Consider the following 25083-nt stretch of genomic DNA (forward strand, 5'->3'; position numbering starts at 1 on the left):
AAGTTTGCAGATGACACTAAGCTGGGTGGTGGTGTGAGCTGTGAGGGGGACGCTAAGAGGCTGCAGGGTGACTTGGGCAGGTTAGGTGAGTGGGCAAATGCATGGCAGATGCAGTATAATGTGGATAAATGTGAGGTTATTCACTTTGGGGGCAAAAACGCGAAGACAGAACATTATCTGAATGGCGGCAGATTAGGAAAAGGGGAGGTGCAACGAGACCTGGGTGTCATGGTTCATCAGTCATTGAAAGTTGGCATACAGGTACAACATGCGGTGAAGAAGGCAAATGGCATGTTGGCATTCATAGCTAGGGGATTTGAGTGTAGGAGCAGGGAGATCTTACTGCAGTTGTACAGGGCCTTGGTGAGGCCTTACCTGGAATATTGTGTTGAGTTTTGGTGTCCTAATCTGAGGAAGGACATTCTTGCTATTGAGGGAGTGCAGCGAAGGTTCACCAGACTGATTCCCGGGATGGCTGGACTGACATATGAGGAGAGACTGGATCAACTGGGCCTTTATACATTGGAGTTTAGAAGGATGAGAGGGGATCGCATGGAAACATATAAGATTCTGACGGGACAGGACAGGTTAGATGGGGGTAGAATGTTCCCGATGTTAGGGAAGTCAAGAACCGGGGTGGGGGGGGGGCAGTCTTAGGATAAGGGATAGGCCATTTAGGACTGAGATGAGGAGAAACTTCTTCACTCAGAGAGTTGTTAACCTGTGGAATTCCCTGCCGCAAAGATTTGTTGATGCCAGTTCATTGGATATATGAAAGAGGGAGTTAGATATGGCCCTTACGGCTACGGGGATCAAGGGGTATGGAGAGAAAGCAGGAAAGGGGTACTGAGGGAATGATCAGCCATGATCTTATTGAATGGTGGTGCAGGCTCGAAGGGCCGAATGGCCTACTCCTGCACCTATTTTCTATGTTTCTATGTTTCCCGCTTTCAGGGCTTGTTAAGAATCCATTCTTTCCAAACACGCTCCAGTTTTGATGAAGGGTCATCGACCGGAAACGTTAACTCTGCTTTCTCTCCACAGATGCTGCCTGACCCGTTGCGATTTCCAGCATTTTCTGTTTTTATTCCAGATTCCACCATCTGCAGTATTCCACCATCTGCAGTATTTTGCTTTTGTTCAAGTTGTTCATGTTGAGCACTTATGTGAAGAATGATTTTAATTCCCCTCCTTCCACTGGAAGCAACTTAATCACAGTGCAGTAAAATATCTGCAGTTGCAGGACAATGCAATGACATGCAACAGACATTGGACACATAGTCGATACTGTAATTTGTGCCGATGATCCCCTGTATGCTGGGGTCCTGATTTAAAGACACACCACAGTGAGGTAGGGTTAAGTGAGAGAAATGACAGACATTCCTTCCAGATTGCTCGCATGCTTCTTCTTGTGAATTGTTCCTGACAGACTGAGGGGCTGAAATTGGCCACTGCCCGAAACGAGGCACACCGATCGCTGTTTGCCAATCATTACTGCCGCAATGGATGTGGCGGCCATGAGATGGAAATTCAGAATTTTTGCTTGAAAAAAGGAGCGGAGCGGTATTGGTAGCGGGAACGGGCTGTTTGCAGCAGTATGGGTGCGTAGTGCCCAATTGGGCTACGAAATTCTTCTGGTGCCGATTTACTGCTAATGAGCCAGCTGCTCCCTGGCCTTCTTAAAGGGCAGGGTTTGCAGCTAGGCCCTGAGGAGGGAATCATTTTCTTGTGAAGGCATGGTGAATCCAGGAGGAGCAAGGAGGGCCACCAGATGTGGAACTCGAGACCCTCATCGAAGCTGTGGAGGGAAGGAGGCGCGTTCTTTACCCCTACATAGGCAGACCAACCCGTGCTCTGTTTGTTAATACCTGGAGAGAGATCGCTGTGCAAATCTCGGGGACCTCCATTCATGACCGCACAGCCGCCCAATGCCGCAAAAGGCTCAACGACATAATTCGACTGATGAAAGTGAGTACATGTTCCCCAACTCCTCACCTTCCATCTCCGAGCCTCTCCTTCACCTCTTATTTCCAACCTTCATTATATAGTCACTGAAGCAACATTTGATTGCTGAGGCCCGAATATGTGCGTTCTCGCAAAGGAGGCTCCCTTTCATGTCAGTTACACCTGCATGTAATGGACCCAGACTTGCACTCATTGGCGAGGCCTCATGACATTGCTTCTTAGCAAGCCTTATTTGCTTTGCAGGTGAAGGTTTCTCAGTATCATATAGAGCAACACTGATGGTGGCAAGCCAGATATCCAGCAGCTCATTCATCTGGAAGGGTTCAGAGGCTAGTGGGCCCACATGTTGCCTTCCTTGTGGCTGCTGGTCGTGTGGATCTCGCTTGGGGCAACATCAGTAAGTGGTGACTTTCCTTTATGCCATTTCACTCTGAAAGTGCCAGTTCCTACCACACATTTGCTTATGATTGTGTGTAAGTTGCAGGCTGCATGGTGCAATGCCTTACCTCACCCTCACAGGAGCCCTTGTGCCATTTATGATTGTAGATGAGACACCGAGTGTGAGCCAAAGCCCGGACAACAACCTTGAGACCACTTGAAGCCAAAGCCAGCGAGAGACCCTAGAGGCCATTCCATCTATTGGCAGCATGTCCGATGAGGCTGAGGAAGAGGGCGACACTGCTGGCAGCACTGTGTCTCTGCTTCCTACACTCGCACATGCCAGCTCAGATACTGGCAGTATGCGGTCGGGTCAGTTAGATGTAGCAGAGGGGTTTGCACTGGGTGATGCACCGAGGCCTATGGGGCTGCAGCATGGTCAAGGGCAAAGGCAATCTCGGGTGCCATCTATTTGGGGAGCAAGTTCGCACGTGAGTTCTGCTGCAGAGGACTCAGACGAGTCCATCGATGTTGGGTCTACAGGGCTATAGTAATACCTGCCCTTCTGTATGGATTAGAGGCATGGACGATGTACAGAAGACACATCAAGTCGCTGGAGATATATCACCAATGATATCTCCGCAAGATCCTGCAAATCCCCTGGGAGGACAGGCGCACCAACATAAGTGACCTCGCCCAGGATGACATCCCAGCATTGAAGCATTGACCACACTCGATCAACTTCATTGGGCAGGCCACATAGTTTGCATGCCAGACACGAGACTCCCTAAGCAATTGCTCTATGCGGAGCTCCTTCAGGGCAGCGGAAACATTACAAGGACACTCTCAAAGCCTCTCTGGTGAAGTGCGACATCACCACTGACACCTGGGAGTCCCAGCCTAAGACCGCCCTAGGTGGAGAAAGTGCATTCGGGAGGGCGTTGAGCGCTTCAAATTTCAATGCCGCGAGTGTGAAGAGGTCAGGAGCAGGCAGTGGAAGGAGCGTGTGGTAAATCAGTCCCACCCCCCCATTCCCCCAACAAATGTCTGTCCCACCTGTGACAGGGTCTGTGGCTCTCGTATTGGACTGTTCAGCCACCAAAAAACTCACTTTAGGAATGGAAGCAAGTCTTCCTTGATTCCGAGGGACTGCCTATGATGATGAATGAAAGAAGGGTGGCGACCATGCATTCCCAGATGTTGGGGGTAACGGCAAAGGTGCCCAAGAGCCTGTCGCAAGTGGTCATGAGCGTGGAGGAGTCTGCCTCCCGCATTGTGGACAGCTCTGCGCACACCATGGAGCCCATCATTGCCAGTGTGCAGATGATGGTGGACTCCCAGAGAGACCGTGCGGATCCAGCTATGATGCCACGTCACGTTGGCAATATGGCGGCTATCGTTACAGCACAGGCGTAAGGGAACGAACGTCTGAGTGCTGCTTTGGAGAGGATGGCCGCTACCCTGGAAGCTCAGAATGCTCTCATGCACTCTGGGCAACAGGCCACGGAGCGTCTTACTGCTGTCGTCTCTGATGGCATCAAGACTGTGTCTGCTCTCATGCAATCTCAGCTGGATGCCACGCGAGATCTGACTGTTGCTATCGTGGCAGATTGGTGGAGATGGTGAGGTGCTGCCCCAGGGGAGTGGCGCAGGCTCCTCAGACCAGAATAATGGAGTGCTCTCAGGATTACTGCAGTCCTGACCCCAGACCTGTCACTCTGCCATTGCCGACAAGCATGGAATCGCCCCCAGCCAATCCCAACTGAACACACCGAGGAGGGTGCTGTCCAGTCTGCAGCCGGCCCTTCCAGGGCTAGAGCTGGTCGAAGGTGTCCTAGGACACCTGTAACTTCTGCACCTGAAACACAGCAGCCTTTCCAGACCCATGATACAGCCACAGGGGAGACACTGTTATAAGGAAATGCACAAGGGTGATAAATGATTGTGTATGTTTCTGCACCTTTCTTTCTTACGTAATAAATCTTTATTTTGTGTTCCACTCTCTATGCAGGTCTCTCATTTCACTGTGGCCAATGATGTGTGAAATGGCTCATTGGGTTGGCCATGGAGATGCAAAGATGAAGGGTGAAGTGGGCATGAACTCATCGGAAAATTGCAGCAGAGTTTTGCACTTCCCTTGTAGGGTTTGGATGGCGGTGCTGCCTCCTGCGTGGCTGGCGACCCGTATCCTGGTCCTCCTCCGGTGCCTCCTCCTCCTCCTCCATGTCATGCTCCTGCGCCTCCTCCTCAAGTGGTACTGCTGACTTGTCCTCCGATGGTTGTGCCCTCATGATTGCCAGGTTGTGAAGCATGCAGCAGACGACCATGAATAGGGAGACCTGCTCAGTCGAGTACTGCAACACTCCACCAGAGCGATCCAGGCCACGGAACCTCTGTTTAAGGATCCCGATGCATTGCTGAATTAAGCACCTGGCGACTGAATGAGTCATTGTAGGCTTGCTGCGCAGCAGTCCTGGGGTGGCATACACAATCATTTATCACCCTTGTGCATTTCCTTATAACCCCTCTCCGGAATCGAAGTCCCTGAAGACATTGGTCATCCGTCTGGTCCATGAACGAAAACTGCTTCCTGTAGACGATACAGAGCCTTCTGCCACCACGTCTATACTCACATCTTCCTATGGCAGCTGCCTCATTGCCTTTTCCCTCACGCTCTGTTGCTGCTCCTCACCCTCTGCAGCCTGCTGCTGGCAAACATCTGCCTCCTGTGCACCCTGCTTCCTCTCGATTTTGCTCACCATCTGCTGCAGGGGTGGGGGGGGTTAGCATACTTGACCCTCCTCCTCACGGCAGGTCCTTCCTGGGCCACCTCTCTGGGTTGAGGTCTATTGCCATCTCCATGGCCTTCTGCATGGTGCCTCTGGAGCCGTTGGGAGATGGCACCGCCTTCTCCTGCGTGCCTCTCCGCCGCGCACAATGTGTAGGAGGCGTTCCGCTGCCAGCACTGACCCCATTGCCTCCGCAAGGAGAACCTCCACAATGAGGGTTCTGTGCTGTCGAGATTGAAGACCCGAGCTCACTAGCACTCAATCCCACTCTGAACAAGGCAATTGGCAAACTTGTGAAAAGTCTGAAAAATTATCAAATGAATGCAGCTACATCCAACATGCCTTTAAAGGGTGCTGGCGGTCTTGACCACTGTGTACTGACCCAAAAAACTACCGTTGGCACGATAGGCAGCCGGAAGACTTTTTGAAGTGAATTTACCTTCCGGGGCGGAGCTGTTGTGGTATGCGCTCTGATGATGTCGTTAATGACGCATCTGCAGGAGCTGGGTGGAAGTGCGGGGCAGATCCTCAGACCGCAGCAAAAATCGCTGAGGGTAATGCTTTGTACGCCACCCACCCCTCCCTTCAACCACCATCTGCGCCACCTGTGACAGAGCCTGTAGGTCCTGCATTGGAACTCATTTTTAGTGTGGAAGTAAGTCATCCTCGACTCCAAGGGATTCCCAAAATATTGGCCAGGACACTAGGAATAATTCCCCTGCTCTTCTTCGAAATAGCATCATGGGATCTATTATGTCCACTTGAAAGGGCAGACAGGGCCGAAAGACGGCACCTCTGACAGTGCAATGCTCCCTCAGCACTGCACTGGAGTGTCTGCCTAGATTTTTGTGCTCAAGTTCCTGGAGTGGGATTTGAACCTACAACATGGACATACTGGATGCAGGAAGGATGTTTCCCCTGGCTGGGAAGTCTAGAACAAGGGGTCACAGTCTCAGGATACGGGGTAGGAAATTTAGGACCGAGATGAGGAGAAATTTCTTCACTCAGAGGGTGGTGAACCTGAGGAATTCTCTACCACAGAAGGCTGTGGAGACCCAAGTCACTGAATATATTTAAGGAGGAAATGGATAGATTTCTAGACATAAAAGGCATCAAGAGGTATGGGGAGAAAGCGGGAATATGGTGTTGAGATTGAGGATCAGCTATTATCATACTGAATGGCGGTGCAGGCTCGAAGGGCCTACTGTTCCTATTTTCTATGTAACCTATCCACTGAGCCACAGCTGACACTTAAGGCTTTAATAAAGGCAAGCATCTCGACGTGAAAAAGCATTGGTTTAGTCATAATTGTCTCTTTATTAAGCATAAATAGAATTTTTTTTAATGCAGTCTGTTATTACAATGTTTCCATATGTGAAACAAGTTTCAAAATAAAATCTAAGTCTGGGTTTATAAGTACATAAGTCACTTAGAACATTTTAGCATTTTTCAATTATTACACACCAATTCCCTTGATCATAATAACTCTGCACGATCCTAATACTTGATATACTTCTACACAGGTTTTCTAATTCTCCATCAGAGAAAACATGATAATAACGATGGAAAACTGCAAGTTCTTTGGACCCAGTAGGTGGCAGTGGCGAGACTTTATTGTGTCTTTTAACTCCATCTTTCAAATGCCAAGGAACAAGCAGATCTTGTGAATCAAAGGAGGTTCGATTTGTGTGAACAGGCAGCTTTGCACTGTTTTGTTTATCTATTGTGTCCTTACTAACATCTGCCAACTGATTGAAACAAGCTAAATCCATTTTATTGGTATCTTGATTGATGTTAGAGCATTCATCCGCTGTTGGCATTTCGGTGCATTTTTTTTGTGATTGGATAGGTTTTCCTTTTCTTTCCATGAGATATTTAGATTTTACTTTGTTATGTTCCTGCTCCATTGCCCAAACATAAATAAGTCCTTTGCCTCCTGGTCGTAGAAGTCTCACAATCTCTTTGATGGCTGACAGCCTCCTTCCCTGTGACAAAAGAAATTCTCACTGAACAAGATCTATTGCAAAATGGAGCAAGATATTTTGTACATATGCAGTTACTAGTTTATAGTAGAGCATGATGTAGACAACTGCTTAAGTACAGTAATGTCTATTATCCACACATTCCCATTTAGGGCCCCTCATACCATGTACCACTCCTCAGATAAGGGTTACCTAGGCAGACAACTTGCTGTTAAAAAGGTGTACAAGAGCTACTCCTCATTAACTTTGCACATTGTCCCTAATCCATGCATATGACAAAATGGTACAAAGTGTTAGGACTAAAGTCTCGCTTAGTTTGGAAAAAGTGTCTTCGTTTTAAAAAACATAATAAATGGATATAGGTGTAGAGTGGAATATCCCATTTATACTGAACGGGAAAAGACTAGTAAGTTGAGTAAATTATTAAATTATTCATTACTAGTGAAATAACTAGGTACTCCGTGGTTCATAATTACCAAGTCTGCAACAAACACAACAGTATAGCAAATAAAAAGCAAAATTCAGTTTGGAAGGGCCTGTACCAATACTGTTAACTTATCATTGTTCTCTGCTGTGTGTTTCTAGCAATTTCTGTTATTGTTCAAAATAGCTTGGGCAAGGAAATGGTTTTGAGTAGGCTTTTGAAGGAGGGAGGTAAAACGCAAAGGAGTTTGGGCAAGGAGTTACAGAGAGGAGGACCAATATGGCTGAAAGCTGTGTGACCAAGTGAAACAGAAAAAAAGGGAATGTATCGGATCCTATGAAGGGAATGGGGGAGGGGGCAAAAGAGAGGTCGGGGGTTAGAGAAGGGGTGGCAGCTGGAATTTACAGGCAGGTGAATGTTACCCTTTTGAGGAGGGTGGTGATGGTGATTTTGAAATAGAAAGGAACATTGCAAGAGCAAGTGGGAGCCATTTACAATCTCAGAAAGCATTGGGTCAGAAGTTGAATCTCATAGAAGAGATGAGCTTAGAGTGTTAAGTAGGGGATTATGGGAAGGAAACCAGAATGACAGGGCTTGTTTAAGGAGCATGGTGTTACTACAACAGGGTTGGGAATTAGACATAAAAAGAGTGGTATGTCTATTTAAAAAGATTGTCACAAGCATGCCTATTTCCTTTCTCCACCCCTGTCTGCATTGATCAGCTAAAATGTAATGAATATTCACCAAGATTAGAGGAGCGTTACCATTCATAACTCTTTCCCAACGTGCTTTCTCTTTCAACAGCAATCATCACAAACATAATACACTTTAATACTCTTGAGATCATGCAACTTATCTCAAATCTTTTTCCAGAATAGGCTGGCTTTCACCTCAACAATCTCCTTAGCGACAGTTAAATTAAAAAGATGAAACCATGGGGTCAAGTTTCGGGCTGCGCCGCCTGATTTCCGCGCTCAAAACCGCGTCAAAAACTTACCTCGGTATTCTCCACTCCCTCAGGTCGATCCAGGCCCTCGGCACGGCGCAACACAAGCTGTGGGGGCGGAGCCAGGTCCCTGCAAAGAAAACAATGCCGGGACCTCTGCACATACGCGCTACAGTGAGCGCGCATGTGCAGTAGCTCCAGGCGCCCGAAACAGTGGGAGGGGCCGAAGCACGCAGCCCCTAGCCCTGGCCGAATGGGCTCACTGGGGCGGCGAAGATCGGACTGCACCTCCCTCGTCCAGCTCCTGCTCCGGCTTCCCCCTGTTCAGCTCTCGCTCCCTCTGGCTATCTCACACGCCCCCCCACCCCCAAGCTCCCGCTCCGCTGTCTGCCGCTCCCCCTGCCCAGCTCCCGCTCCACTGCTCCCCCCGCCAGCTCCTGCTCCGCGGCCATCCCCCTCCCCCCTTCAGCTCCGGTCCGCTCCCTCTTCCTTCGGCGGGGCCCGCCTGCCCGGCATCTTGCTGGGGGCGGGCCCCGGCCAAAGTCTTCAGCCCGGCTTCTTCACGTCAGCCGGGCCCGTTCAGCTTCCCCCTCCCGCCTCTCTCCACCCTCTTCCTCCCCTTCCCGCCCCCACCAACCCTCTCCCTCCCCTCCCATCCACCCCCTCCCCCCCCCGCAACCCTCCATCAACCCTCCACCTCCACCCTCCGTCCACCCTCTCCACACCCCCACTCCTCCCCACCTCCTCCTCCACCTTCTCCCTCTCCCCCTCCCCTCCCTCCCTCCACTCCTCTCCACCCTCCCCCCTCTCCTCCCCCCTCCCCTCTCCAACCCTCCCCCTCCCTCTCCAACCCTCCCTCCACCCCCTGCCTCCCTCCTTCCACCCCTCATCCCCTCCCTCCATCCCTCTCACCCCCTCCCTCCACCCCTCCCTCCCTCCACCCCCCTCATCTCCCTCCCTCCACCCCTCTCTCCCTCCACCCCTCCCTCCCTCTTCCCCCCATCCCTCCCTCCCCCCCATCCCTCCCTCCCCCTCCCTCTTCCCTCCCTCCCCCTCCCTCTTCCCCCCCATCCCTCCCTCCCTCTTCCCCCCCTCCTCCCCCCCATCCACCCCTCTCTCTCCCCCCCTCCCTTCCTCTCCCTCTTCCCCCCCTCCCTCCACCCCTCTCCCTCTTCCCCCTATCTCTCTCCACCCCTCTCCCTCTTCTCCCCCCCATCTCTCTCCACCCCTCTCCCTCTTCTCCCCCCCATCTCTCTCCACCCCTCTCCCTCTTCCCCCCCCCATCTCTCTCCACCCTTCTCCCTCTTCCCCCCCCCTCCACCCCTCTCCCTCTTCCCCCCTCCCTCTTCCCCTCCACCCCTCTCCCTCCACCCCCTCCCTCTACCCCTCCCTCCACCCCCTCCCTTCCACCCTCTCTCTCTCCCCCCCCTCTACCCCTCTCTCTCTCCCCCCCTCCCTCCACCCCTCTCTCTCTCCCCCCCCTCCCTCCACCCCTCTCTCCTCCCCCCTCCCTCCCCTCCCCCCTCTCTCTCTCCCCCCCTCTCTCTCTCCCCCCCCCTCCCTCCACCCCTCTCTCTCTCCCCCCCTCCCTCCCTCCACCCCTCTCTCTCTCCCCCCTCCCTCCACCCCTCTCTCTCTCCCCCCTCCCTCCCTCCACCCCTCTCTCTCCCCCCCTCCCTTCCCCCCACTCTCCCCCATCCTCTCTTCCCCCACTCTCCCCTTCTCCTCCCGCCTCCTCTCCCCACCCCTCTCCCTTCCCTCCCTCCACCCCCTTCTCCCTCCACCCCCTTCTCCCTCCTCTCCCCCTCTTTCCTCCCCTCCTCCCCCTCTTTCCCCCCTCCCCTCCCTCCACCCCCCTCTCCCTCCTCTCCCTCCACCCCCTTCTCCCTCCCCCTCTTTCCTCCCCTCCTCCCCCCGCCATCCTCCTCCTCCTCCTCTCCCCTCACTTTATTAAATATCATTGGTTCAATCTAAGAAAGCGCAAAATAAAGTAAGTAACATGTTACAATTCTCAGTACATTCCCATACCGATAGATTAGTCTTAAGTTACCTCTGTTGAAAAGTGATGAACAACAGCTATAGAAATACAGGCATCACAAATACCACTACGCAGGGGCACAAGCAAGCCATCACAGATGAAAACCTCAAACTTTCTCTCTCTGCAAATATCAGCAAGGTTTTTGCTGCGATCACAACCCACCTGTTAAATGAGAATGTAAGAATGGAACTTTAAAATATTGCAAATTATGCAATCACAAAAATTCTCAAATTCCAAATCAACTATTAACAAGCTGCTATTCATTTAATATACAAATAAGTTTCAACTCAGTAAACCAATGATATTGATCAGAGTATTCTCATATTCAGATTAAAAGTTCTGAGAGAATATTAAGCATATAAATAAGATTTTAAGTCACTTCTTGGGAGACAAAGAACACACATTAAATATTATGACAGTTCTGATTTAATACTTGTAGAAGTGAGTGCAAACAGCTGTGATATTATTTTTGATATTAAGTAATCTTTATCACAGACCAGTATCCTTGTAACATTTATGGGGGGGGGGGGGGGGGGGAGTTCTGCCAAAAAGATCAGCAACATCAAAGGAATGGATCACACATTTTGATGTTTCACCATCAAACCAACCTCACACAATCAGATGCAAATCCCCTCCCACTCACTCCCCATTTACTTAATGTGCATCTCAAGCTTCTCATTGTAATATTTATTAAGAGACAATCATTAATCTCCCAAATCCTCCAACCTGCAAAATCCTCCAAACTGTCCAACTTTAGATATTAACCCTGAGCATTGGTGGCAAGACCAAGAATCCAGATAAATATGTAAAATGAAAGATTGGCACAGATCTTAAGTCATTTTTAAGGTTTTACAATGATAAGCACATTAGAATGGTCCTTCACAGTAGAACAAGTAATTCACTGCATGGCTGTTAAGCTGGAGGCTGCAAGTTCAACTGTCAAGCTGTTTTTGATTCCCATCGGTTTCAATTTAGGCAGTCAACCTAAAAAGTGAGATTTTCCATTTCAAAAAGGAGGCAATGGGAGAGAAACGGAGTAAAAATGGGAGATATGGGGACAAAATGAGCCCACAAGCCATGTATTTTTCATACTCAATCATATCCTGACCTAAATAACAACCACTTTTGAAAGTTTGATAAACATAGCTCAAAGCATTATTGAGTCTGATGCACACACATTCAATACTCTATCAGCCCTGTAGCACATCTAGTGGCAGCAGGTAATTGGCTTGACACAGCACAGACAAAATGACCTTCATCTTACATGGTATTAAACTATTAACTCCATGCTGGCAGCAATGTAAATATCCTCTCTGCGCTCAGAATACATTAGCCAACACCACCTTGTTTGAACAGGATAAAAAAAAGGGCCATATTAGCTATATTAATTATAATAATAAGCATTGAACAACAAAAATAATTACAGGTAAAAAAAGTTACTGTAGGCAGTTGTGTGGTGAACCTAGAGAAAGAGGAGACGGAAAAGAAAGACCCTGTTCCGGAAGGGGAGTAGAGAGAGATGCTGTTTGGGCCGGAGTGTGAAATGGTAGATTGCTGTATTGTGCTATTTGATTACCTTGGTGTTTTGCATGAGTCAGCTATAATATACTTTTGGTATCAACAGTGAGTGGCAAATGAGTCGTTTTCTTATTAGTGGCTCATTTTCACTGAGCAGAAGAACATTTTAACTAATTTTGTTGCTGTGATGTGTGCTGATCCCTACCCCCATGTACTCATGTTATTTTCTCCAAATGCAGCATTCTTTTTTATAAATTTGACTCTAATTCTCAGTATTCTAGAGAAATAGGATTTCAAATATCTCACTAGAATTCATAACTACAACCACTTGCATTTATATGGCAGTGTTAACATAGAAAAACATGACATGGCACTTTTCAGAGGGAAAATAAAAAAGAATCAAGACTTGGTAGAAGAGTTAGGAATGGTGACAAAAAGCTTGATTAGAAAAAAGCATTTTAAGAAATTTTTACGAGAGAAGAGGAAAGGCAGAGGGGTTTATGGAGGAAGTCCACAGAGTGAGGTGCAAGGCTCTGCCAGTAATAATGGGTAGAAAGGACAGATGCACAGAGTCAGAGAGCCGAAGGGATGTTATTAGGGTTTCCAACCCTTCTGGTTTCTGCTGGAGTCTCCCGAAATCAGCGGTTCCTCTCCCGAGTGCTGCTGCAGGTAACTCAGGAGAAATGTCTGTTGTATCAGCATTTCGCGCATGGGGGTTTGGCGGAGAGATGGAGAATGGGGGCTCGAGGAAGAAATGAACGGGGGGTGGGGGAACAATATTTTCTGCAGAGCTGGGAGCAGTAGCAACCTGGTGATTGGTGGTAGAGCGGAGACAGGAGCAGCCAGTAAAGGGGTGAGTAAAACCTGGGAATCTTACTGTGGGCAAATAAGAACAGAGACAGGATTCCCACTGGAAGAACCAAGGGGGAAGGAAGAAAGAAGGTTCTTGAACCCATGGCTACTATACCATGGGATACTTCACTACTTGGCTATTGAGGCAAACTAGACTGTTGTTTAAAAAGGAATGAGATAAATGTTTAAAAATGGATCTGGGGGAAATGGGGTTACTTAAGAGAGTGTCAGCAAGGGCATGGGGGCTGAATGGCCTCCACCTCTGATGCATTTTCTATCATTCTATGGAAAATCTCCTTTATTGTGACGGAGACCAGGGAATGTTTGAGAAACGTTGGTGCTGAGCTGAGCTTGGGACGATGTGCCCTGTGTGAACTGTCCCAAACGCCAAGCCCACTGCCCTTTGAGCAATCTCTCGGTTTGGTTCAGGTTAGTCTGTGCAGTCGGTTTTGATTTGTGAAGTCCAAGTATAGAGCGGCTCTGACTAAGGTTCCCAATTCAGAGTTGTCACTTTCACACAGAACCGAAGTCCACGGAGAGAGATGGGGGCTATTAGAAGTGGCATCAACTGGGGTCTGACCAGACCTTGTGCAGTGCGGGGGAATTATGGCTATTGTTTCGGAGTAAATATCAGTGGGTTATAGGATTACTACTAGTTACAGGTAGGATGTTGGGGCGTTACATCTATTACTACCAGTTACTTATAGTGAGATATTGTGTTATTGTGGTTGAGGGAAATCTGAGTGTTACCAGTATTGATGCAATTTCTGTGAGTTACTATTAGTTACTGGTGGAATCGAAGTTCCTCCCACCTCTGGTTTCTCCCTGCGAATTACTCCCTGCCTTCACTTTCCCCTCTTTCCCGCCCTTGATTTCCCTTCTTCCCATGCTCATGGATGGCCTCCTGGTTATCAGAACTTCTCGCACAACAGCTGCTGCCGCAAAACCATGAGCAAAGATACTCAAATACAGAAGACCCAACCTTTATAAAGGTTAATGCAGTAACATTTGTAGATATCACGCGGTCAGGCATCACGCAGTCAGAACACCATGTGATCAAACCTCCAGGAACGTCTGCAACCAGAGTTGGCAACGCAAGATGCAAGTTTGAGAATGTTGTAAAGGTACGGTGGGGTGAAGTTGTGGAAGGATTTGAAGATGATGAGGGTTTTAAATTCAACACATTTGCTGACAGTAGGGAGTTTGGGATGGAGGACAGCGATATTGTGGATGTAGAAATAAACAATCTTGGTTAGGGTAGAAAGTGGGAGTTGAAACTCAACTCTAGATGAAATAAGACAGCACAGTTCTGCAAGGCCCGATTCAGCCTGAGCAATTGTCTGGGTGTGCAGGGGAGGGGGCAAGCAGCTGCAAGCTGTAGATTTTACAGCAGAGCTTAAAACAAAGACAGACCAAAACCAGTGTTCAGTTGGAAGAAATTTTCACTCATTCACATCTTGACAGCAATTTGGATTTGCTGGAAACAAGTTCAGCGAAAGCACAGGCAAGGAAGCAGTTGATCAACTCAAAAGAATGGGTGAAGGCCACAAAGAGAGGGAGCTGGAGTTTGAGTGAATTTGTAAGGGAGCTCGGGGAAAGCTATTTATTTTTAGAAACAGGGGCAGAGGGTAATGGTTGCAGTATTGAAGGAAGACAGAGGGATGCAGGTGGTAAAGGAAATGAGGGAGTGATCAGGGATAGAGACCTTGAAGGTGAAGAGGGCCTATCAGATGGTGAGGTCAAAGAGATGGAGTGGATGTGGTTTGGAGAGTTTATGTAAAGGGTGAAATTGAGTGTGGGCAGAGAAGCCGAGGGAGTTTAAGTGCGTGTGTTGAAGTCTCTGAGGATGAGAAGTTGCTTACTGAAGAGGCTAAGGGAGGTGATGAAGTTGCCATGGGGCTTGCAAGGGTAGTAGATAGAAATGATCATTTTAAGCAAGAGACAGGAGGGATGAAAGAGGCTGAGGGGCTTCAAGAGGAAAAGGTGTCAGATGAGATGCAAGGGTTGTGAAAGAGAGAGAATCCGAGGTGGAATTTGATCAGAGCTTCACTATTGCCCCAGATGTTTGGGCAGGACAAGTATTGGAATGTGTAGCCAAGCAGGGAGACTTTGGTGAGGAGCAAGGAGTCACTGTCCATAAGCCAGTTTTATGTTGGTGCCAAAATGTCAGTCGATTCACCCACGTTGGAGATTGTGCACATTCGGGTCTTGTTTATGATAAGCCAGAAATTCTAGAGTTTGGTAGCATTCCTTAATACAGTTGCTATAATATTGCATAGGGTATAAAAGAGGATACAATTTCTCCTCCTCCCCTTGAAGAATTTAAAAGGCTTAATTTCTCCTGTGAACCTATTCTAAGTAATCAAAGCTGAATACAGTTTCTGCAACCTTAATTTAAAAATGTAAAAGTTTTACACAGTCATTTTGTATTTGAAGATTAAGAAATATATATTTACCATGAACAATTCCTTGTTCACACCCAAGTATTTACCATTCCCACAACCAACATCAGCCACAAAAGCTCCATCTGGCAGTGCTTCGAGGAATTCGATCACCTTTGGCCATGGGGAGTGCCTGGTACTACTGAAGTGGCCAGCAATCTCATCATAGACATTGTGCACATACTTGTGCTCCAGCTTTGAGGCATCATCATCACTGCTTGGAACAGAGGGTGGAGGGTCCCTGCACTTGCAACTAATCTGACTGTCACAGACATCTGGGTAAGCTGCAGACAAGAGCAGAACATCCTTTTTCTAATTAAAATGGATATAATTTAACATCTGGAATTAGAACCAAAATAAAATTGCACATGTAAACTTTTGTACATTTCAGTTATCACAAGAATAGCTGTTCCAAAGGTGACACCACATTGTGACAATAATTTGAAGTTAAACAGAATTTTCCTTCCAACTGACTTTTTCACAAACTTAATGCATTATTAATTGTAAAGCTTTGTGTATTTCCTCCATCTACAGTGTTTGCATGATGAGTAAGCAAACTTCTATCCTATGTTAACACACACTTTCTATCCAGATACTCCATATTCCATCATCCTTACTAATTCATTATGAAGTTGCCCAATTTATTCCAGCGATAGTGCTAACCAAGCTAAGCTGACAAACAAAGCTGACCTGGTAGTGCTGAATGCTGACACTGCATGGCAAACGTGAGGATGTTTCCAGTAGAGTGGACAAGGGAGAACCAGTTGATGTGGTGTATCTGGACTTTCAGAAGGCTTTCGACAAGGTCCCACACAAGAGATTAATGTGCAAAGTTAAAGCACATGGGATTGGGGGTAGTGTGCTGTCATGGATTGAGAACTGGTTGGCAGACATGAAGCAAAGAGTAGGAGTAAATGGGTACTTTTCAGAATGGCAGGCAGTGACTAGTGGGGTACCGCAAGGTTCTGTGCTGGGGCCCCAGGTGTTTACATTGTACATTAATGATTTAGACGAGGGGATTAAATGTAGTATCTCCAAATTTGCAGATGACACTAAGTTGGGTGGCAGTGTGAGCTGCGAGGAGGATGCTATGAGGCTGCAGAGTGACTTGGATAGGTTAGGTAAGTGGGCAAATGCATGGCAGATGAAGTATAGTGTGGATAAATGTGAGGTTATCCACTTTGATGGCAAAGACTATTATCTGAATGGTGACAGATTAGGAAAAGGGGAGGTGCAACGAGACCTGAGTGTCATGGTACATCAGTCATTGAAGGTTGGCATGCAGGTACAGCAGGCGGTTAAGAAGGCCTTCATAGCGAGGGGATTTGAGTACAGGGGCAGGGAGGTGTTACTACAGTTGTACAGGGCCTTGGTGAGGCCACACCTGGAGTATTGTGTACAGTTTTTGTCTCCTAACTTGAGGAAGGACATTCTTGCTATTGAGGGAGTGCAGCGAAGGTTCACCAGACTGATTCCCATGTGGCGGGACTGACATATCAAGAAAGAATGGATCAACTGGGCTTGTATTCACTGGAGTTCAGAAGAATGAGAGGGGATCTCATAGAAACGTTTAAAATTCTGATGGGTTTCGATAGGTGAGATGCAGGAAGCATGTTCCCAATGTTGGGGAAGTCCAGAACAAGGGGTCACAGTCTAAGGATAAGGGGTAAGCCATTTAGGACCGAGATGAGGAGAAACTTCTTCACCCAGAGAGTGGTGAACCTGTGGAATTCTCCACCACAAAAAGTTGTTGAGGCCAATTCAATAAATATATTCAAAAATGAGTTAGATGTAGTCCTTACTACTAGGGAGATCAAGGGGTATGGCGAGAAAGCAGGAATGGGGTACTGAAGTTGCATGTTCAGCCATTAACTCATTGAATGGCGGTGCAGGCTCGAAGGGCCGAATGGCCTACTCCTGCACCTATTTTCTATGTTTCTATGTTTCTAAATGTTTAATTCCTCAACATCCCTCACCGTAAGATTTAAAAAAACATTAAAAATATTCCTCAGACTAGAAATATATTATTATTCGGCAACTTCTATGATGGGCTGTAGCAGTATCAGCAGAGCAGTGATAGGAGAAAATATGGCAGCAACAGTCATAGGATTTCAGAAGTGCGTTCCCATTGCACCACAAAGAGCTGATCATATCCTCTAAGGAAGGAAGCATTAAAACATAAAGCTCAGAATGAGAAAGGCCTTTTGGCTTTCAAGGCCACTCCACCTAGAGTTTGTTTATGATTTTTCTATCATGGACTATTTCCCTGCCCCATCACCAACATCCTTACTTTAAGAAATAGCAAGTTCCTTCCAATACCGTACCTGAAAATGTGTCAAACAGTGTTGTTAATCTGCCTGTAGCCCTCAATCTCAACAGATATCAATCTGGCTTGCTCATAAAGGCTTCAGTTTACACCAAATCAACTATTTTCTCTGGAAGTCTGCTCCACACATCCATTAATGTGTAGGGGGGCAAGGGAGAAATGTTGTTTCTAATCTCTAACTACACTAAAGACTTGTGTCCTTTAGTCCTATGTTCATGGAATAGTGCAATGAAGATATATAAATCAATTGCAGTTCACTTTAGGCTTAATAAAATTCTGTTATGCACAAGTAATTATATCAAGAACATCTAATCAACTGGCAGCATCACATATAATCAGGGGTTGAGGAGCAGAGGTTAAAAAGAAGAAAAAAAATAGAGGGCGAGGTGTCTCAATCTACTTTCACATACATCACAATAACCAGCTCAGGAATTACATCAGCAGAGATATGATCAAATCATCCAGACAACCGCCTGATCAGAGAACAGTGCTTGGCATAAAAAGAACTCAGATTTTTTTTGTTTAAAACACACTTACCACAATCACAGGGCGTCATCCTGACTTTCCGGAAAGTAAAACTTGTCCTCGTCCCCCTCTTGTTTAAGGTCAAGTTACTGATGTCACCACTGATGGTTCCAGTCTTTTGCATCTCTGATGCTGGCACCACATCAAACTTTCTAGGTGTAATTCTGTTGAATGGAAAAAAAGGACAATGGCTACATCAGGAGTGAGCATTTCACTTACAATATAGATAAACATCTCATAGCCAGCACTGAAGTGATAAAGGAAGTAGATTAAGTAGATTCATAGATAAATTTGTTACAAGTATGTTAGGGCTAGACTTGTGAAATAAACGTTTAAACAATAAAAAGGTACAGACACCAGTTTAGCTTCCGGAAACTGGATGGATCGACCAGTTGAACGACTGCAAATAAGCTCCCTATCATCAATTTTCTGCTATGGTACATATGCATTGTTGGCAGGTGCTGTAAATTAATCAATCACATTTGCAATGACTCAGAATACCCATCCACAATTTCTTGAAGCAGTACCAATGCTCATGCCCTATTGTTTAACCATTCCTAACTTACGAATGACTTTCATCCCCTATAAATTAATCTTCCTGGAGATAGCCAAATGTATAAATAGAATTAACCATCCAATTAAAAAATGTCCACAGTCATGTGTACAAAATTGCTGCAGTTTCATCACAAACTAGGAACAGTAAGTATGGTACAGTGCAGTGTCTTTAAGAGAATACCTTCAGTTGAGTGTGTAAAATGAAAGAACACAAACATTAATTGATTCTTTCCAAAAAGCTGGGTTACTGCCAAAACACAGAACACAGAAATGCCAGCAACAAGGGGCAACACAAAACAATGTATTTTCTCTTTTCAAAGGTCTGTTGTATCTTGAGCATTTTCAGATTCAGTGTTTTTCTTTTTATATTTAAAATAAATCACGGAGTATCATTCCATGCAAACACATTCTGAGCAGCAGAGGCAAAACCCTGGAGCTGGCTGCCAGGACACTGCCAGCAGCACAATACAACTAGAGCATAACGAGACAAGGGATAAAACATACATCAACAGTGCCTTCATAATTTCTCTATATAGCTCATTACCAAGGGTACAATTCAGATAATTTAATTGTTCTTAGCCATTTGTTTTTGAAAATTATGCAAAATATGCAGTTTGTCTAATCGTATATTACTCACCCATGACTCCAGAGATATCTGGATTCACCCGTCATCACCAGCAGACTACGACGGGGTAACATCACTGCAACACTGCAGCCAGTTGGGTGTTTAAAATCCATCACTGTCTACAGATAGAAAAATAAATACTTTTTTTTGTTTTAAATCCAAAATAACTTTAAAATATAGATTAAAAGATGTCAAGCTAAAAAAACTTCTGCTGTCACAAAGTGGGAAAGTACTCATTTATTTCAATTGTCAGCAAAACACAGTATCCAATGTATGAACTGACAGCAATGAGAAACTCTCATGCATGTATTATGTAGGTATTTCTTATCTAAATTGTTCTTATGTTCAATGCAATAAAATTAGAAAAATAGCCTTTTTTTAAATTAGCATTTATTAAAATCAATGACAAGCAGTTGATTGTGTCAGGACAACAACAATTAAACTGTGGAAGACTATTACACAAGATACCTTCTACCAGTGAGCAAGAAATAGTTGCTGGAGCAAATGCAAAATACCGCGGATGCTGGAATCTGAAATAAAAACAGAAAATGCCGGAAATCTCAGCGGGTCAGGCAGCACCTGTGGAGAGAAACAGAGTTAACGTTTCAGGTCTGCGGCAATGATGCGATCGCAGTGACATAATTGTTGCCGTGGAGAATCAAACAGAGGACTTTCTGTTTATTATGAGTGTTGCCTTTGCTCACTGGGCCATTGGGTTAGCTATAGCTTGGAAATTAATGTTTCCGTATTAATCAAGGGTTAACTGTAACCCCTGATTTTGCTGTTTTGTGGAGCAGTGATGCAATTGAACAGGGGGAAAAGTGTGTACACCTTGGTGGATTTGTGTCAGAGAGTGGGAGTTGTGAAGAAGACATCAAAAGAAGGATTGGACTTGCCTTTGAAAAATTGCGCAGTATATGGAAGGCTAAAGCGATGTTGGTAAAAAATAATAAGCGTTTATGAAGCAATAGTTATCCCCATATCATTATGTGCATCTAAGTGCTGGCAAATGAGAAAAGTTGAAATGCAAAAGAAACTAACAGTAGAGTTGAGTTGGTTGAGAGGAATATTGAGAGTATCCAGGATGCAAAGAATCAAGAAAGATATAAGAAGAATATGGTTTAGACAAAAAAAAAATTTATACAGAGGATCCAAGGAGGACATGGCTAGGCACACTTCAAGAATCGAAAACGCTAGAATACCTTTCATAGCCCAGTATATAGAGGTACTTGGAACAAGAAATCAAGGAAGACCCAAGAAGTCCAGGATAGACAATGTCAAGAATGACTTGTCACAGAAAGGGATACAGTTGATATAGCGGCCAGGCTAGTTCAGAACCAATAAGAGTGGAGGGAATCACATGGCCCAATCGTCGCTGCTGAGCCGACAGACGGGAATTTAGTAATTGTAGTAGTATCGGACACTGATAAGTCGTGCACTAAAATACCCGCACAGTGGTAAGATCAAGGACATGGGCCAACTTCTGTTAAAAGCATTAAGCAGCCATTTAAACCCTACAGTACCATGAGAGAGAGCTGGGGCAGCTGTTAACAATGTAATATCCGGCGTGGCGGCCCCGACCTGCGAGAGACCATCAGCGGCAGGTAGGGGCCATAAAAGGAGCGGCGACCATGGGCAACGTGGTGGCATACCACTGCAAGGTACAGTGAGAGCTGGTGCAGGAGGGCGACGGCAGCGAAGAGGGACGTCATCCAGGTCCGGTTTGGTGATTGGAGCGTGGGCAGGTACAGCAGGAACGGCGAGGACGGGGCGAAGGCGCGGCGAGAGATTGTAGAGGGACGTGATCAGGGCCCAGAAGAGGCGTGGGCCCAGGAACAGCACAGGCCAGCCCACACTGCGATATGTGTGCGCACTAGGCCCGTGCAGTGGAGCAGGTCTCCAGTCGTCTTGGTTAATCCTTGCCACTGGACCAAGACCTGGCTCTGTCAAGCCCGTGCGGTGGTTGGTGTGCAACGGCCATCACACGTTAAAAAAATCCATGCACAGGCATCTTCCACCCTTCAATATGTAGTTCAGGACCTGGAACATTAGATCCTTCATTGAAACACCTGTGAACTCATCCTTTTTTGGCGTGGAAGCAAGTCATCCTCGTTTCGAGGGACTGCCTATGATGATGAATATCCTTGTGCTATGGAGCTTGTCAGACAAATCAAAGTTTGATGACCAGGTACTTGAAAAAGATTCCTGTGAGGATTGAGATGAGAAAAAAGGGAATCCATTTATGGAATTCTTAGTCAGCCTCTCCAGAGAGCCTGGTTCAGCAGGACGAGAGAACATTGCATAAAGGGTCAATTCTGCCTCCTCAACCCACAAGATATGATACAATACGAGAAAATAATTGCCAAACCAAAGGAATCTACTAAAGCAAGGGGAAGTATTGGGGGGAAAAATGCGGTCGGAGGCTACCTTCGGACAAACGCCTCAGACTCGAAAAAAATCTACGAAAATACCTGGTAGTCCTGGAGGAATGTAGGATTGCGTTCGGAGGCCTTTATTCACTGTGTATCATAGAAACATAGAAAATAGGTGCAGGAGCAGGCCATTCAGCCCTTCGAGCCTGCACCGCCATTCAATATGATCATGGCTGATCATGCAACTTCAGTGCCCCACTCCCGCCTTCTCTCCATATCCCCTTAGCTGTAAGGGCCACATCTAACTCCCTCTTCAATATATCCAACGAACTAGACTCAACAACTTTCTGTAGTAGAGAATTCCACAGGTTCACCACTCTGGGTAAAAAGGTTTCTCCTCATCTCGGTCCTATATGGCTTACCCCTTATCCTTAGACTGTGACCCGTAGTTCTGGACTTCCACAACATCGGGAACATACTTCCTGCATCTAACCTGTCCAGTCCCATCATAATTTTATATGTTTCTATGAGATTCCTTCTCATTCTTCTAAATTCCAGTGAGTATAAGCCTAGCCAATACAGTCTTTCTTCATATGTCGGTCCTGCCATCCCGGGAATTGTCTGGTGAACCTTCGCTGCACTCCCTTCCTCAGATTAGGAGACCAAAACTGCACACAATACTCAAGGTGTGGTCTCACCAAGGCCCTGTACAACTGCAGTAAGACTTCCCTGCTCCTATACTCAAATCCTCTCGCTATGAAGGCCAGCATGCCATTTGCTTTCTTTATTGCCTGCTGTACCTGCATGCCTACCTTCAGTGACTGATGTACCATGACACCCAGGTCTCGTTGCACCTCTCCTTTTACTAATCTGTCACCATTCAAATAATAATCTGCCTTCCTGTTTTTGCCACCAAAGTGGATAACCTCACATTTATTCAAATTATATGGCATCTGCCATGCATTTGCCCACTCACCTAACCTGTTCAAGTCACCCTGCAGCCTCTTGGCATCCTCACAGCTCACACTGCCACCCAGCTTGTTGTCATCTGCAAACCTGGAGATAGTACATTCAATTCCTTCATCCAAATCATCAATGTATATTGTAAATAGCTGGGGTCCCAGTACTGAACCTTGCGGTACCCCACTAGTCACTGCCCGTCATTCTGAAAAGGACCTGTTTATTCCTACTCTCTGCTTCCTGTCTGTCAACCAGTTCTCTATCCACGTCATTACATTACCCCCAATACAATGTGCCTTAATTTTGCACACTAATCTCATGTGTGGGACCTCGTCAAAAGCTCTTTGAAAGTCCAAATACACCACATCCACTGGTTCTTCCTTATCCACTCTACTAGTTACATCCTCAAAAAACTCTAGAAGATTTGTCAAGCATGATTTCCCTTTCATAAATCCATGCTGACTTGCACCAATCCTATCACTGCTTTCCAAATGCGCTGCTGTTACACCTTTAATAATTGATTCCAGCATTTTCCCCACCACCGATGTCAGGCTAGCCGGTCTATAATTCCGTGTTTTCTCTCTCCCTCCTTTTTTAAAAAGTGGGGTTACATTAATTACCCTCCAATCCATAGGTACTGATCCAGAGTCCATGGAATTTTGGAAAATGACTACCAATGCATCTACTATTTCTAGGGCCACTTCCTTAAATACTCTGGGATGCAGACTATCAGGCTCTGGGGATTTATTGGCCTTCAGTCCCATCAGTTTCCCTAACAGCATTTCCTGGCTAATAAGGATTTCCCTCAGTTTCTCCTTCTCGCTAGACCCTCTATCCCCTAGTATTTTCGGGAGGTTATTCATGTCTTCCTTAGTGAAGACAGAACCAAAGTATTTGTTCAACTGGTCTGCCATTTCCTTGTTCCCCATTATGAATTCACCTGATTCTGACCGCAAGGGACCTACATTCGTCTTCACTAATCTTTTTCTCTTCACATATCTATAGAAACTTTTGCAGTCAGTTTTTATGTTCCTTGCAAGCTTACTTTCATACTTTATTTTCCCCCTCCTAATTAAACCCTTAATCCTCCTCTGCTGAATTCTAAATTTCTCCCAGTCCTCAGGTTTGCTGCTTTTTCTGGCCAATTTATATGCCTCTTCCTTGGACTTAACACTATCCCTATTTTCCCTTGTTAGCCACAGTTGAGCCACCTTTCCTGTTTTATTTTTACGCCAGACAGGGATGTACAATAGTTGTAATTCATCCATGTGATCTTTAAATGTCTGCCATTGCTTATCCACCGTCAACCCTTTAAGTATCATTCGCCAATCTATCCTAGCCAAATCACGCCTCATACCATCGAAGTTTCCTTTCTTGAAGTTCAGACTCTAATCTCTGAATTAACTGTGTCGCTCTCCATCTTAATGAAGAATTCTACCATATTATGGTCACTCTTCCCCAAGGGGCCACGCACGACCAGATTGCTAATTAATCCTCTCTCGTTACAGAAGACTCAGTCTAGGATGGCCTGCTCTCGAGTTGGTTCCTCGACGTATTGGTCAAGAAAACCATCCCTTATACACGCCAGGAAATCCTCCTCCACAGTATTGCTACCAGTTTGGTTAGCCCAATCAATATGTAGGTTAAAGTCACCCATGATAACTGCTGTACCCTTATTGCACACGTCCCTAATTTCCTGTTTGATGCCATCCCCAACCTCCCTACTACTGTTTGATGGTCTGTACACAACTCCCACTAACGTTTTCTGCCCTTCGGCATTTCGCAGCTCTACCCATATAGGGCCCAAGTTTCCACAAGAAAAAAAACGGGCGCCCCTCTGAGCTGGGCTCCCGTTTTTCGCGCCTAAAACGCGCCTAAAAAAATCCTCGGTATTCTCCACCTACTTACAGGTCCTCTGGCCCTCGGCGCAGCCAGCACGAGCTGTGGGGGGGGGGGGGGGCGGAGCCAGGTCCCAGCGCTGAAAGCAGTGCCGGGACCTCTGCACACGCGCGCTACAGTCGGCACGCAAGTGCAGTAGCTCCAGGCGCCGAACTGTGTGGGAGGGGCCCGAAGCACGCAGCCCCTAGCCCTGGCTGAATGGCCTCACTGGGGCTGCGTGAATAAGGCTCCTCCGACGGCCAGCTCCTGCTCCCCGCCCGACACTCGCTCCCCCCGCCCACCAGACCCGACCCGACACCTGCTAACCCCCCCCCGCCGGCCAGACCCAACCAGACACCCGCACCCCGACCCGACACCCGCTTCCCCCCCCCCCCCCCTGCCCCGAGACCAGCTCCCCCCGCCCCGACCCGAGACCCGCTCCCCCCCCCGCCCCGACCCGAGGCCCGCTTCCCCCCCCGACCCGACCCGAGACCCGCTCCCCCCGACCC

The 25083-nt window shown here is 46.8% G+C and overlaps 1 protein-coding gene across 1 annotated transcript in view; it reads right to left on the minus strand.

The window, feature by feature from the left end:
- Positions 1-6483: 6483 nt before the first annotated feature.
- Positions 6484-25083, minus strand: part of alkbh8 (alkB homolog 8, tRNA methyltransferase) — a 62557-nt gene continuing 43957 nt past the window's right edge. Inside the window, exons 7-11 of the mRNA XM_070892163.1 lie at positions 19377-19483; positions 18197-18348; positions 15349-15617; positions 10535-10684; positions 6484-7117 (exon numbers count right to left, since the gene is read on the minus strand). Of these exons, the coding sequence (XP_070748264.1) occupies positions 6572-7117; positions 10535-10684; positions 15349-15617; positions 18197-18348; positions 19377-19483 (1224 nt within the window). The 3' untranslated portion in view covers positions 6484-6571. The remainder of the gene's footprint in view (positions 7118-10534; positions 10685-15348; positions 15618-18196; positions 18349-19376; positions 19484-25083) is intronic.

The sequence above is a fragment of the Pristiophorus japonicus genome, chromosome 10, assembly GCF_044704955.1.
Source record: "Pristiophorus japonicus isolate sPriJap1 chromosome 10, sPriJap1.hap1, whole genome shotgun sequence".
In the NCBI taxonomy this organism is placed as follows: Eukaryota; Metazoa; Chordata; class Chondrichthyes; family Pristiophoridae; genus Pristiophorus; species Pristiophorus japonicus.